Source organism: Pelodiscus sinensis, chromosome 1 (genome assembly GCF_052426305.1).
Source record: "Pelodiscus sinensis isolate ZL-2025 chromosome 1, ASM5242630v1, whole genome shotgun sequence".
In the NCBI taxonomy this organism is placed as follows: Eukaryota; Metazoa; Chordata; order Testudines; family Trionychidae; genus Pelodiscus; species Pelodiscus sinensis.
This window is the reverse complement of record NC_143052.1, coordinates 129,917,626-129,933,871: the sequence shown is the minus strand read 5'-3', so window position 1 is coordinate 129,933,871 and position 16,246 is coordinate 129,917,626. Positions and strand designations below refer to the sequence as shown.

The following is a 16,246-nucleotide window of genomic DNA, read 5'->3' as shown; positions in this document are numbered from 1 at the left end:
TATAGTCACATGCCTTTTCCCCTTCTGCCAAGCCTCCATCCTAGTCTCCTTTCACTTTGTTGCCAAAACTCACTTTGTGGAAAAGAAAGAACAAAACCTCTTGCCTCTCTCATGCATGAGACAAGCAAAATCAGTTTGTTTTATTCTCAAGTATAGAGAGTGCTGAAGTGTCTTCGCTCTCAAGCCTTTGACATCCATTCAAGTGAAGAGAATCTCTTTCTCTTTGCCCAAGCTGTCATGCAGCCCCGAGCCGGGTTCCACAGTTCAGTGGCTAGAACGTTAAGACGGCATGTTTATTCACTCAGTAACTTCATTTCCCTTTTCCATCTAGGAGACTAGGACTGTTTAATACAGACAGACGTATTTTTCTGTTTTATTTTTGACTCAGGCGCTCATAGTGCCTGTATCCTGTAGAGCTATTTTAGCCTTAATCCCATCCCTTCTTCATTTTTGTTTCAAAGAGTTTAACACTGACGTATGCTGTGTCTGTTGTCTTCTTTAGGAATGTCTCGTGGTAAATCTGTGATCAGCTCCCTCAGCATTATGGCCGGAAGTAGCGGACCTCCCTATGACAGAGCCCATGTCACGGGGGCATCCTCTAGTAGTTCTTCAAGTACCAAGGGCACTTACTTCCCTCCAGTAAGTCACACACTCATGTGTGGATATCTTTCAGCCAAGTCGCAGTGCATGCCAGAGGTCAGCTTTTTGGCAAGGGCTTTGTTTTGGATTTCTAGTCCTAGAACATTTGTTTGGTTGAATGTGGAGTGAGTGAATTTGAAGGAAACGTGTGTGTGCACAGCATGCCCTCATCCATAGCTGCCAAGGAATGTCTTGCTAAGAAAAGTTAGTAAGTGGATTTAGTGGTGGTGAAAGTTGTTGGACTTATTGTCCTAGAGACTGTAAAATCCCCGAACATGGCATGGTTGTTGGATCAGCTCCAAAGGGAAGTCTGTTCTCCACAGTCCTTGCAGGAGTACCAATTACACCTCAACCAAGACTGTCTTGCAGTGATAGCTTTCACGCTATTAAACATATTTATATTCGCATATCACCTAGGAGCTGCAGTCATGGACCGGGACCCCGATGTGCTAGCAGCAGTACAATCCAGCCACTCAACATCCAGACCTTCACCCAGAGCCCCAGCTCTGCTCTGGCCCTAGCGTTTACCCTTTTCCACCCACCCTTCCAGCGCTGCAGTTGGGGAGAGAGGTTATGGTGCAGAGGCTTACCGGTGCTCCAGCTGAGGAGCGTCGTTGGGGGCTTGGCCTGTTATGTCCACCCAGGAAGAGGGGTTGGAGCATAGGGGCTTACCTCACTCAGCCCTGCTCCACCCGCCTGCCTGCCTGGCACTCCCAGGTGGGGAAGGGGGCAAATCCCTGCACCCCAACCCTGCTCCCTAGCTGGAGCTCCAGATGGGCAGAGCAGGGTAAACCCCCACTCCCTGGGTGTGTGCCTGGAGAGTGGGGGGTGCCTGGCCAGACTGTCCATTGACCCCACAAGACGGGCTGGAGGGGTTGAGGAGAAGGAAGCCCTGATTCCTCCTGGCTGATCCTTCCTGTCCTCCCTCCCCAACCCTGCTGTCATTGCCCACCCACCAAGGGTTCCGTCCTGGCTACGCCACTGGTACAAGCACAGAACAAGCAGAAAATTCAAGCCCAAAAGAGTTTGCAGTCTCACCTCTTAAGTAATCTTGCTCTCCTGTAGCAATGGCTGCTGCTGGCTACTTTGTATATAACCCACAAAACAGCCAGCAGGTGGTGATAAATTGGATTCATGTCAGTGATGGCTGAATTTGAACTGCTGACCATGATGATAAAGGCCTCATAATGTTCTCCCCTTACATTTATTTCACTGTAGTTGAAATATCCCTTTTCCTATAAGACCTAGAATCTGTTCAGCCATATTGAGGCCATGGGCAGCAAAATAACAATACTGGAGATAGCACTGTATCTGGTAACTATGAACAGGTTGTGGCAGTCCTCAGCCAGTTTGCCTAGGGTAGCAGTATGCGTGATGACAATCTAGGATTGGATTGCCTAGTTTAGGTTTATTTTTCAGCAGTAAGTGTTTCCAAATAGCAACAGTCATCAGCTCCATAGGAGGACAGCTGAGTGATAGCCTAGATGGAAATAGGCACAAGCAGTGTTCACAGGGTGTTGAGAATATAGAGAGGAATTTACATTGGGGAAGAGGCCATGGCTTTGTCTTGAGTGCAGCAGTGAGCTTGGCCTTAACAAGAAGTAAAGGTGTAAGCTACAAACTAGTGTTTCTTTAATATTGGGTAGCAATATCATTATGGCTGTATTTATTTTTCTTCATTCCTCTTTATTTTTGTTGTCTGTTTAAAAAATGCCTTTTTTTTTTTTTTTTTTAAAGATTTTGAACCCTCCGCCCTCACCAGCTACTGAACGCTCACATTACACCATGGAATTTGGTTATTCTTCAAACAGTCCTTCCACTCATAGATCTTACAGGTAATTATTGGTAAAATAGCCTCAATTGGGATCAAAGCCTCATTTGCAAGTGCTGTACAAATGCAGAGTAAAAGACAGCCCTTGCCTTAAAGTGTTTACCATTAAAGGCACTCATCCTGCAAACCGTTCATATACAGATGTGTAATTTTAATCAAGTGCATTTCCCTCTCTGCCTCATGCATTCCATGTGCTGAACAACATTCTGTAGATGCAGGTATAGGTCCATAGCAAGCCCCACTCCCACCCCCAAAGTTATAGATTCATCCAGTTGACTTTTAAATCCATATTTGGAGGGCTGTGCTATGATGTGTTCAGTGGATCCTCAGCACAGGATTTTTGATTTTTCACTTGATAATCAAGTAGTCACATCTTCCCTGGATTGTTTGAATGCAGTTCAGGTCGCATGGTGGATCAAAACTAAGACGGCAGCTTCTTGGGTCAGTGTTCATGTGTTTGCTTGAAGGACAATGGCCAGATACATTGCCATTCCCTGGCTGGATCCAGAGACCTGAGGTGGTCATGTGTAGTCCCCCAGTGGTTTTTGTGGTTTTTGGGTTTTGTGGTATTTATAAAATGCTGCATTGGAAGTTCTGAATAGTCTTTGGGGTGTTTAAGTTCTCATGCCACGGCTGTATCCCCGTGGATAGCTGCAAGTTCCATGTTTGCTAATTCAGAAAGCCATTGCAGACGTGTTGATTTTAAAGTTCCCGTGATGATTGACGTGGGCTGATTCGGCTGCCTATCCACAAGTGGAGATTATCTCATGTCATGGCTGGCTGCAGTCTAGTTGGGAATGTATCTGAGTCCCCAGGGGAGTTCCAGCACAGCGCTAGTTTGGAATCTGAATGCCATTATGGGTCTCTTGGGTCTGTCCTGACAGCCTCCGAAGGCTCCTGGGCAAGGTGGGGGTGGGGAGGAGCAGCTCCGTGCTTCCTGATTGGGTGGAGCTGAGGGTGGCTGGTGCTCAGCACTGCCTGGAATGCAGCACACATGTCCCTCTCTCGCCCCCCACCAAGCCCTTAGCACTGCCTGGAATGAGTAGCCCAGCACTCCAGCACAGCACTTCAGCGGGGATTTAAAGGGCAATTACCCCTTTACTGCCACCCTGTCAGCAGGCCTGGTCCTGAGTGTTGATGAAGTCAGTGAGGATGATCCCTGGGATGGGTATGAGTGTGCCCTGTATCTTTAGAGCTGAACCTCAGATCTGGGCAATGTCCTCTGCCCCATCTTGCTGACGGGAAAGTGACCAACTGTTTCACATCCAAAAGGAGAAGCATATCATTGGCTGAAATCAGTGTGTCAGTGCTTTGCCTGGAAGATTGTTTGCAGCATAGCCTCATTGTGTGTAGTGACTACTAAGTTGCCCACAAAGAAGCGGGGTCCTGTGCATTCTGCAGAGCTGGTTGGGGCCCTGATGTACCACCTGATTTCTATCTCTTAATGGTGGTTTGCTTGGTGATGATAGTTACTCCTTTGGGCACTGCAGGAGGTAAAACCTCATATTTTTGATCTCCTGCATGATGTAAATTGCCAGCCTCCCTTCTGGGTGGTAATTGTTGGCTATAAGTTTATAGCCATTGATTTTGTAGCAGTGGGCCTTTTCTTCATTTGTGACATTGAGATATCGACGTTGTTCATCTTCATCATTTTTTCTAGGAAGTCACACTTGGACTGTGAGAGGTCTTCAGTATTCTGTTGGCTGATCTTTACCCCCAGTTTGATCTGCCTAGTATGTTGACCCTGAAAAGGTAGTCCCTCTGGAGCACGAGCTTAAGTGTCTGAAGGATTGGGGCCAAAAAATTAAGACAAAATACAAGTCTATTAGCAGCATTCTTCTCAAATGTGTATCAATGTGTATCCAACACTTGTCTAAGTTTTCATAAGCTTGCTTATGAAATATATATATATATATATAATATTTTTTTTCCTTACAGGCAACAGAATGACATCATCACGCTGTCATGCTCTCTGGCCACTTTCGGGGGTAGGCTCAGTCAGCTAGTATTACTAAAAATAATGTACACCACAAATCATGAACCAAAAGATAGCGAGAGAGCCATTTGCTCCAGAAGAATGTATCTTGTGCTATTTTAGGTTTCCTGCATGAATAATATCTTTGCCACACTAATTGTTATTTGGGATTTGATAACTTGAAAAAGATGGCAAGCAAACCTAGGAAGGGGGAAAAAAAAGAGAAGAGAGACAGTTGCATTTGCAGAGATAATGTGGATATGTAGCCTAGCTAGTACATAACATAATTATTTCTGATTCCACAATGAGGAATTTTTTATTTTTAATTGTGTATATATATTTAAATTGTTGATCCTGTTTAAATCCTCTTCCTATTTTTTTTGAGGGAGGGAGGATTTTAAGGAAACTTTAAATATTATAAACTTCTACCATCCCCCCCCTTTTTTTTAAATCATGCCCTGTGTCACTGATGTTTATGGATAGACATGTATGCTTTTGCCCATTGTTTTTATTTAATGTAATATTAGTGCACACTCCACCAGTCCTCCCTCAGAAGATGGATGTTTAGCCTCTTTGCTCTACTAATTGTATGTTTTACTATATTTGGGATTTTACCACAAACTAGAGCAAGGGGACACCTTTCCAAGGCTCTAGTGCTTGCTGCCTACCCCACTCAGACACAGAAGCCACTCTGGTTGACTATCAGAGGGAGTTGTGTATCTCTTATCAAACACATGTGCTTCCCAATGGGCTTGTGGATAACGAAGCTCCTGGAGCTCAAAAATCATTAAAAGATATGGTCAGCGTACTGCAGGTCAGACTAGATGTTTATAGTGGTCCCTTCTGGCCTTATGACAAGCCTATAAAAGGGACTGGCAACTTAGAAAACAAACTAACACCAAAGCGTGGTACCAGTGTGGATAACTGATTACGTGAAATTGAATCTCATTAGTGACATTGAGCATGTGGTGCAGGGTTCGATGTTTCTAGAACTCCCTCTGTCTCAAACTCAGAAATATATCCTGTTGCTGCTTCTGGTCACCCTGTCTTTGCTCATATTCTACTGTTGACTTTGGTTCTCAGCCAGGGGTATGTGTATGGTGAGGTACACAGAGATCTTCCAAGGGTACATCAGCTTACCTAGATATTCGCCCAGTTCTTATCCCATTGTTTGGTCATATCTAGTCCAATCAAGTGGGTGCACTGCATGCACGGCTGCCAGAAAGTTTTAACCGAGCTGCTACCTGTTGGGTCAGCTGTGGAGCCTCCTGGAGTGGCGTCAGTGCAGCGCCCTATATATGACCCTGCTACCCCGGCTGCCCTTCCATTCTTTCTTACCACCAAGGTTGGCTGTTAGAATTGTGGCTCCTTGGTATTGCAAAAGCCGCGCATCCCTAGCGTTTATAGTTCATTTGTTTGACCATCATTAATAGTTGGCAGTTAGTGTTGTAGCGAGGGGATTTCCCCTCCAGGACCTGGGGCATGCCAAAGTCCCAGGGCTTCAAGTCTTGCAGTTCTTGCCCTACATCTGTGCCAACAAGAGACCTCCATGACTTATGTCTTTGGTGCTTGGGAGAAGCCCACCAAGCGGGCAATGGCAAGATCTTCAAGGCCTTCAAACTCTGGACCAAAAGGATTAGGACTTTTGTCTTAAGCAATTCTTTGTGGAATCCACCCTGTAGTCACAGAGGCAGAACCTGGCACCGAGAGCCTCAGTCCATAGGGCACCACTGTCAGTCCTGTGACCAGTACAGAAAAATGACTCTCTCAGCACCAGCGAGCCTGCTCCAGAAGGTTGCCCTTAGTCTTAACCCCCAGATGGGGGTGATAATAGAGCAGGATGTTGATATCCTGGCTCCCAAAGATCCATCTAAGGTGGCCTTCCTGATTGTCAAGTCCGCACTCACCTCAGCCAAGACTATCTGGCATACCCCCATCTTTATCCCTCCAATGGCCAGTGGAGTAGAAAGGAAGTACTTTGTCTCTGTTAAGGGCTTTGAATACCTGTTCACCCACCCATACCATGTTCCCTGGTGGTGGAGGAAATGAATGGAAAGGAGCGTCAAGGCCACCAGTCTCTGGCACATGGGAACCACAGCTAAGTTAGCTGTTAAGGGGGAGGATTTTTCTGTGGTAAAATAGTCTCATGAGCTGTAGACTTGCTTATCTGTCTGTGGACTGTGATCCAGGGCTGAATTAATCAACAGAGGATACTGGAAATGGAATACCAAATCCACACACTGTTTCCCCCCAATCTCTAACCCTCTCCTTTCCCAAATCTCACTCCTTTTGTACCTTCTTGACCACAGTTGAGGCTTTGATGTCTAGCCCAAGGTGATGGCTAATTAGTAGAACTAGGCAACATATTTTGACGAGATGTTTTGCTGAAAAATGCAGACTCAGGTCAACTGAAACGTAATGAATTAGTACTGATTTTGACAAATTGTTTCAATTGAAGAAAAAAATTGGCATGTTGAATAATTTTGACATTTCTGAAAAGAAGCATTTCAATTTTTTTTTGGCTAGATTCCCAAGGGGACTTATGCACTGTTCACAAAAAACAAGGAGGGTGGTGGTGGGATACTTGGATTCAAGTCCCTGCTCCCAAGGCACTTGGCTCTTCCACATCCCAGGTGACTGCCCTAACCACTAGGCTGTTGGGTATAAATTGAGGTATAACTGCACGACATGCGGCCCGCAGGGGCTCACTGTGCGGCCCATGCCGACTACGGGCGGTGTGGCCCCATCCAATCCGCCAGCCGAGTGGAGGAGCGGAGTGCCTCCGGGGAGGGGGAAGTGCAGTGATTCTCGCCGCCGGGCTGCCTGCATGCAGCTCCAGTGCGAGGAGGTGGGGCGCGAGCCAGAAGGCGGGATGCTGGCAGACACCAGGACGCTGGTGTGACGTGGTGTTGTGACGTCACGGCTGGCAACCGCCGGATTCAAAAAGGCCCTGCCAGCCCCGCAAACTGGAAGGCAGAAGCCAGGTAGCAGAGGGGAAGGGGCTTATGCTGGGGGTAGGGGGGCAGGTCAGGAGAAAGGGGAAGGCACAAAGGGGCAGGAGAGACAAATGCCAGGGGGCCAAGTGGAGAGACACTTTTTGTTTGTTTGTTTGTTTGTTTGTTTTCTTGACAAATTTTTAGCCCGCATGTTCGGTATTTTTTGGGAGAGCATCCCTACTTACAGCCCACAGCTGTTTTCTTTGGAGTAATATGGCCCTCGCCACTTTCCGAGTTGTGCAGACCTGAGGTATAACCACCTGGACCTCCATCACCATCCCTTCCTCCTTGGATTTGTGAAAGGCACATAAGTCGCCTTATTGATTTAGCTTTCCATTTCCTTTGCTTTTATTTAAAAATGGAAACCAAGAAACCTGTTTATTTTGACATGAAATGAATTAGTCTCTGATTTTTCTATTTGCGAAAACTCAGAAATCTTTTGTTCTCTTCAGACAGGGTCTTTTGGCTTGGTTTGGTTTGTTAAGAAGCCTCATTCTGGAAGTACAAGCACTCTGAAAAATCTCAGTTCTACTAATTGTTGTTCCTTTCAGGCAATACAGCTGGTCTGCGTCCTGTTACCTGAGTGTTTGGCTTACGCTTTCTCTTTAAGTGCTGACATCTTTCCTTTGAATTTCCTTTTGTAGCTACAGACCATACAGCTACCGGCATTTTGCCCCTCCCACCACACCCTGCAGCACGGACGTTTGTGACAGTGACTATGCCCCCAGCCGGCGGGTCATGACAGCAGTGGCTAAGGGCTACACCAGTGATTTGAACTATGATTCTGAGCCTGTGCCCCCTCCGCCGACGCCACGAAGCCAGTACCTCTCGGCAGAGGAGAACTACGAAAGCTGTCCGCCCTCCCCGTACACAGAACGGAGCTATTCTCATCACCTCTATCCGCCACCACCATCCCCCTGCACGGACTCCTCATGAGGGGAGCCCCCTCCCCTTCCTTAACTGCCTCCAAAACAAAAGTGTAAATATAAATTGTCCGTATCAGGGAGGGGGGAGGGAGCTATTGGAGAGGGATGAGGCAGAACAGTGTACAGTTAAAAGTTATTACATGGGGGTGTGGAATACTGGAGATATTTGTACAGAAGAAAAAAAGGATATTTATATATTTTCTTAAATAGCATCTGCTGCTTGTGCCATAAGAAGAAATTTTTGTATAAAAGAATAGAAATTTGTACAAAATTTTTATTTTTGCAAATGAAACAAAAAAAATGCCTTAATCCAGTGAAGTGACCGAGCACATGAGAAAATAGAAGGACCAGGACGCATCACTGTCCAGTGAGGCAAAGTATGGGGTTTGTCAATACCAAAAATGTTTTAAAAATGAGAGAAGTCAGTCTCAGAGCAGCATACCATAGATACTTGGAAGTAGCCAAATAGTCTCTACATTAACTATGGAGGGCCAGCAATGAAAGATAAACTTGAAGAAAGCACAAGACAGATACTTACCATACACAAAGGGCTTTGTTTTCTACAGGAATACAGCAATCATAGCAGTGAATATATATGTTACAGTATTTTATTATGTGTGTGTACAAATATAATGAAATATTAGATATATTGTCACACACTTTTTTAAAAATTAAAATGCATCCACATTGTTTTTTTGCCTGCATTTGCATCATTCCCCATTTTAAAACATTCTCCATTGCTAGAAGTTCAGTAATTTTGTTGGGTACTCTTTTATTTTACCTCCCTCTCCTTCTTGCAACTTCTTTCTCCCCAGATCCATTTTGTTAAATCAGATTTCCTTGTTTAAAGTACTGCTAGAATTGAGCTAATGAAAATTCATCCTCTATATTTTATTAGACTTGTGTTGCAGTCCAATGTTAAGTATCGGGTTTCTTCATTCTGCTGATACCATAGAATTACATTTTGTATCAGGTCAGCCCAATTCTCATGTATTCGACATGGGTAATATGCATATACCTGAATCATTTTAGTTCCTTAAAAACTGTTTTGATTTATTGCCCACAGAATGTCAAATATTTTTATAGCACATATAATATAGACAACATATTTCTAAACTATAAATTTAACTATAAATTGCTAGATTTACTGTAAATGAATCCTGTATCATTGCAATACTTTCAGTGTATAATTAATATCACAATATACAAATCATGTGTATATATATCTATATATATATATATATCTATATATATAAACACACACACACACACACACACACACACACACACACACACACACACACACACACACACACACACATTTCCTAGTAAGGAAGCATTTAAACATTGTCACTGGGGAGACCAGACACAATCTATAAAAATTGAATTTTGATGATTAAAAATGTTTCCCCCACTGTATTAACTGTTCTTGCTGTGTTCATGTAAGGTAAGCTGGTCTTTTCAGTATGATTTCTACATACCTCCTCTTTTGCGTGGCATGCTTTTAATACCTTAGTATTAACCACTGTGAATGTCAAATTTTAAAATATTCTTAACCAAATCATTTTATATTCTCACCCTATATTTTTGTATCTCCTTATTTAGCTCCCATGGCCATTAGAAAGGGATAGTATGAGTTCTTTTTAACGCTTGGTTTGCAAGAACTGAAGGGTAACATATGATCATCTTAACTCTACCTGACCCTAGTGCAGTGTTTAAGTTAAACAGCTGGAACTAGTGGATCTGATCTTGGGAAGTTTTACATGTTTACTGTTTTCATTGACCTTTTAATGGGAGTTGCAAGAGCACCTCCAAAGATCAGGCCTTTTACTTCACATCACAAAGGATACTGAGGGGCTCCTGAGTACTGGGACTCAGCAGTGCTGTAACCACTCTTCATGAGTGCCAGGTGCTCTGTTACAGTCAGTTTCTACTGGGACATGAAGGCTGAAAACATTCCAGTTTTAAATCCTTTCAATGCTTTTTAGGAAGCTTTGAACAATCATTGCCCATGCTACATTTCAGCTTGACTGTCGGAGCCTCTCATGTTTTGGAATTCTCGCTTTACCCTTCTAAGAATTTAAGATGCCCACGGAAGCTTTCAATCAAAGTAATTTTTAAAAAATTCTGGATTGTCCTCAGACATATTGGAATTGACCAATGGGCCAAGCGTACTAACTTTTGCGGAAACATTCATCCAGCTAATACCTTGAGCTTTATTCTAGGTACTTAGGAAGTTTGGTAGCTATTCCTTTTGCTATTCCTGTTGGTGAAGAAACTTGTTTGTGGTCTCTAAAAGGATGGATGTTGAAGGTCTGATGATGAGCTATAAAAATTCAGTCCATTTACATGAGGCATGGGAGAGGGTGAGTAGAGGCTGGGGTGCTGATCAGAATTGAGACTTCTACGTTGTTTGTTTACATTGTTAAATGTGCAGCATTCCGTGTGGGGTTCACATGTGGAAACTTGCACTAATGAACTCAGAAGAATATTGCATTGTTGTATCTCAGTGTACTGCGATGTCAATGGTCTCTACTTGCAAAATGCTTCAGTGTGCCAATTTTTGTTTCTTTGAAAAACCATGAGGTGGTTCAACTTAAGTTGTGGTATCCTTGTTTCCCTCCTTGATATTTTACAAGGATTTTCTACAAATAAGATATGCTTGTTAAACTTGACTACTGGAGGGGTTTGTTTTAGAAGAATTAGCTTGCTTTGGTCAGAAAGACCAAATTTTGTACTCACATCCAGATACAACTCCATTGAAGTCAGTGATGGGGGGTGCATGTGTGGAGAACATAAGTGAATGCAGAATTTCACCAAATATATTTGAAGTGTATATCTCACTGTGTGCAGCACATACTTAAGCTGCTGCTGCTTCTATTTTAATGAAGGGGGCAGGGAGACTGTCAGATGATGAAGAGCAGATGGAGAGGTTAGTGCTTTTTCTGTTCTGATTTACCAAAGAATTTGGTGAGAAAGTTGAGAGCTACATTTTCACAGATATTTTACATAAATCTAAAATGGAAATCTTAAATTGGGGAGGCTGGAAGTTCCCACTATGTAGATTTCCGTATTACAGGTACATCACTACAACTGGCATCCTTGTAAGGGAACATTCCTGGTGGATAAACCAATTGATTTGACATAGAGACGAAACATTCACTTTTCCTTTCCCATCCAACCAGCCACAGCTTGTGCTATCTCTATCCCACATAAGGGAGCATGTGCTTTGCTACTTTGAAATTGACTGAGAAATGAAGTTTTAATTCCAATGCATATTGGCCTCAAGTCAGCAAGATACTTACATGCTGAAAGTTGGGCATGAATGTAAGTGGTGCTATTGACATGCACACTTAAAATTAGGCACTCTTAAGTACCTTCCTGAATCAGAACCATAAACAGTGAAGCATTTTCCTTAAGTGCACCATGTGTAATTTATCCTGCCTATGCTTCAAAATGTTCATAGCTGAATATCTGCACATGGAAATACAGTAATAATGAACTGGGAGTGGAGAGAGGTACAGCTTTTTAAAAAACACAGAACATGTTTCAGAAAACATGGGTATAATTTTCCCCAGGTGTACGTACTAGTCGCTACATTTACATCTGTAGCTGTGCATATTTGAATTGCAATAGTCAGGGCCGGTCCTAACCAATTGGCGGCCTTAGGCGATCACCTGGCTTGCCCATTGGGTTGTCAGATGGTTTTTTAAAAAAAAAAAAAACCTCCAGGGAAAATTTGTCAAGCCAAAAAAAAAAGGGTCGGGTAACCGGGGAAACCTGGGGGGGGAGGATTTGGGAGGTCAGGCCAAAATGCAGTTGTGGCCCGCCCCTAAGACCGGTTCTGTTGGCAGCCCCTTGAATATGGTGGCCCCAGGCGACCACCTGGCTCACCCACCCCTTAGACTGGCTCTGGCAATAGCGATTCAAACACAGTGTTGGTCTCCAAATGTATACCTGGAGTATCCTTTTGCACATTAAAAGGAACCATGCATGGGAGATTTAAGCTAGGAGATATAATATACAGAGGTCTACCTTGATCCATTGATAGAATGCTATCATTAGGAAACAATAGAAAAATCTTAATTCTGGTTTCCATGAATCCAAAATTCAACCAAGCTGCCTGCCTACAAACACATTAGGTTATTACATGAAATTTGGCAATATAGAATTTGCATTGAATCAGTTTATACCGGTGGATTAGATTTGCTGTGGAAACTGTAACTTACAATATCCTGTGTTCTAAATCTCAAACATAACTCTGTGCGTGTATGTACACACAGAGCTTTGCTAATATGAAGATGCCCGATTGACAGAGGCAATAATTTTCTGTTCTCCCATTCCCAACAATAATAATTAATCCAGAAGACTCACTCTGCCTCTCTGCACGGAGGTAATGGCAGCTTGTAGTATTGTCTCATTTTACCTAGGCTTAATTACATTTATAAAACATACTACAGAACATTTACAACTATATCCAAAAGAAACTAACGCTCTGTCACACTTGACAATAAAAAAGAAAAATTCCATTATGTGATATATTATCATTAGGTTGATAATTAATGCAAATTAATAAGATATTTTTGTGCAATTTACAGCTACATGGAAATCAGTTTGTGTCAGATCTAGCTTACTGATAAATGAAAGATCCTTTAAGCTGCTTGGTGCCTGCAGATATTATGCTCCATTGCTGGCCCATGAAGGGGAATGGAATTTCTGGCATTGTTGAATTTTGGTGATCATCTGGTCTCCAAGTTGTACATTACCCCTCCCTTTATGATGAATGCTTTCTATCAGTGCTCCATTGCATGAATTACACACCCAAACTGAGTTCTGCTTCATGGCTTTTTTTCCTCCCTTCTTTGCATGTATCCATTCTATCCAAATTTTATTGAAAGGCAACTATCATGAATATTTCTGGTCTTACCAAGTTAGCAGACATTAATGGAATGAATTTAAAGTTTTCCCATTCTAGAAGGAAATGCTAAAACTGAAATTCTTGGATCCATTTGTTCAGTTGAAAAAAAATCATTCTTAAAAGCTGATCAGTTATTTTCTGTGTCATATTTTGCCCTTCGTGTGAATATCACATGATGTTGTTATGGGTAAAATCTCTATTTTCTGCACACACCATACAAAAATAGCCGATTACCTCTTGCTTCTACCAGAAAGAATCAGTAAATATGTCACTGATTATTTAATACAAACATAATTTTTAAATTATTATCCAAAGCAGCTTTTCTAATTCTGGAAATTTCTTGCTGGAGGAGGTATGGGGGGGATGTTGTTTGAAATGTAAGCCTCAATATATTCACCATTTTAACTATGCATCAAGCACACTAATTGGGAATAGTTCCTGCAGCTAGTAAGTACAGGGCAAGCACACTATGTTCCAACTTTTTTTTAATCAGTAATGGTTCAAAATACTATTGGAAATTGTAGACTGTAGGGCAAATCTCTTCAGTAATTTAAGAGTAGAAGACCTTCATGGGTTCGGTATGTTGCTAATGCAAAATTAATTGGAACTGGGAAATCTAGCTCCAAAGTGATGTGGGGCAAATTGGCAAACTAGATTCCCTCTGGAAGTTAACTTGCTAAAGTGCACTGGCATGGTTGCATTGTTGAAGAGCTGTCCTGCATCCTTCTGAGACTCAGCAAGGGCAGGTCTACACTAGGGGGCAATGTCAACCCAAGGTATGCAACTCCAGCTATGTAAATAGCCTAGCTAGAGTAGACATATCTCAGATCGCATTGCCACAGAGTCTCTGCTGTGGGGGTTGATAGCAGAAACTCCTGTTGACTCTCCTTAAACGTCTTGTTCCAGTGGAGTATGCCCATCAGCGATCAATTTAGCGAGTCCTTACTCCCGGTTAAGTGTAGACCTGCCCTTACTCAGCTGCAGACTTAAACAGTTAAGAGTCAATAAGAGAAAATGAAAGAATCTTTTGTAAAGAGGATACCACCAGGCTTAAGCTGAACTAGCCTTGTTTGCAAGTGAAGGATCTGGTGCTGCTTTCAGATTTTTAATCTTTTTTAAAATTTTATTTGTTTTTATCCTTTTTTGTAAGCTTTAATCACTGTTTGTCATTGTCTTAAAGCCAGCTGGTGTCTCTTGTTCATCGACTTTGGTACGATGGTGCTTTGCAAGGTTGTATTTATATTATAACGGCCAACATTTGGTCAGCCCGTATCCACTCATTCACTAACTATTTTTGTGTAAAATAAAGTGCTTTACTTATAAGCTGTATATAAACCTTGTACAAAAATCCCTTTTCAGTTATTACTATAAACTTGAGTTGTAACAAATGAAATGTTGATTTTTATAATAAAATTAAGAGTGGAAAAAAAACAGAGTAACTTCACTTTTGTTGCATTGTGTGGGAAAAGGGGAAGGAATGCTGAGGTAGGTTTGGCTTCGAGTAAATATCAGAGTGTAATGTCTCTAATACAGGCCCATATGATGCAAATGCTAATGCAAATACTTAATTTAAAGCCCACAAAGAATTGCAGTGACATCAAGTCATTCTATTGACTTCCATAGTGGACTGTTTTCATCTCACTGAGGTCCTAACCTTTTCCCTCCTGCAACCCTTCACCCCCATATCAACATATCGGATCACCTCACAATGTTTAATGTATATATCTTCCTAGCACTAAGGCAAGGCTATTATCCCCATTGTACAGATGAGAAACTGAGGCACAGAGAGACTAAGTGACTTTCCCAATTTGCACAGGAAGTGTGTGATGGAGCACTGTATTGACTCAGAACTCATAAATCCTATATGACCACCCTAACTGCTGGATCATCCCCTCTGTCTCCCCCAAGGGACTACTTGTGCTCAGAGATCACAGATTTTAAGGCAAGACGAGATATGTATGATCATATAGTCAAGGGCATCATGCAGCCCATAGAATTTCACCCGGTAGTTCCTGGATAAGCCTATAACTTCCAGCTGAGCTAGCATACCTGTTTTCTGGAAGATACTCAGTCTTGACATTTTAAGCACATACGTGTTTGTAGAAACAGAGACCTAGGCAGATTTTATATGTTACTGTTAATCTTAAAAGAAAACAACTGCTGCTACCATACCAAAGAAGTGGGTTTAAAGAGGATTGCTTAGGGTGAGGGCAGTCATGTAGCAAGCTTTTAAACTTAGGTTAGGAATCTCCTTCAGCGAGTCCAGCGAGAAGCAGTGTGGCTTAGTGGGATTAGTGCTAGCAGGATTCCAGAGTTCTACTCCTAGTTATTCCACTTTAAGGGAACTTGAGCAAGTCACTTTCTCTGTGTGCCTCAGTTTCCCCCCAATTGTGAAATGGGAATAATATTTACCAGTCTCACAGAATTACCGTGAAAATTAATATCTATAAAATGTTATCAGATCTTTGGATAAGACATTGCAAAGTGTGTTATGTTGGAGAATTACATAACACATTTCTGTGCTCTGTCTGGAATCCACTCCATCAGCCTCTGGAGCGGGATGGGTGTTGTGTCTCTCTCTCTAGTAGTGGCTAGTTGTAAATCACTACTAGAGCTTGAGGAGAGACTGTCCTCCTTTCCCTCTGAAAAGTTACAGCCCCCTTGTGCTGAGCCAGTGGTACTGCAGGGTGAAGGAAGACCGTTTTCTAATGTTGCCATACCCATGGGGCTTATGAGCCCTCATCGATGCCATTCTACACATCAGCTGTGCTGTGCTTTGATGCATAAATGCAGCTGCCTTCCCAACATTAATTTCTTACAATGAAACAAGACGAGGAGGCAGGCAAGACTGTAGAACCCAGAATAACATCTGTGTTTCACTGGGGCCATTTCTGAGGGCTATTCTTTTAAGCCACCCTCTGCCCTTCCTTAGGCAAATATGCAAAACAACCGCAGGCCAAC

The 16,246-nt window shown here is 42.6% G+C and overlaps 1 protein-coding gene across 2 annotated transcripts in view; it reads left to right on the top strand.

Annotated features, from left to right (window-relative positions):
* The window catches only part of LRP6 (LDL receptor related protein 6), a 200,777-nt gene extending 187,979 nt beyond the window's left edge, over positions 1-12,798 (top strand). For both annotated transcript variants that reach the window (XM_075901099.2, XM_075901104.2), the window contains 3 exons: positions 503-639; positions 2,377-2,474; positions 8,086-12,798. In XM_075901099.2, the coding sequence (XP_075757214.1) occupies positions 503-639; positions 2,377-2,474; positions 8,086-8,377 (527 nt within the window). In that variant the 3' untranslated portion in view covers positions 8,378-12,798. The remainder of the gene's footprint in view (positions 1-502; positions 640-2,376; positions 2,475-8,085) is intronic.
* The last annotated feature ends 3,448 nt before the right edge of the window (positions 12,799-16,246 follow it).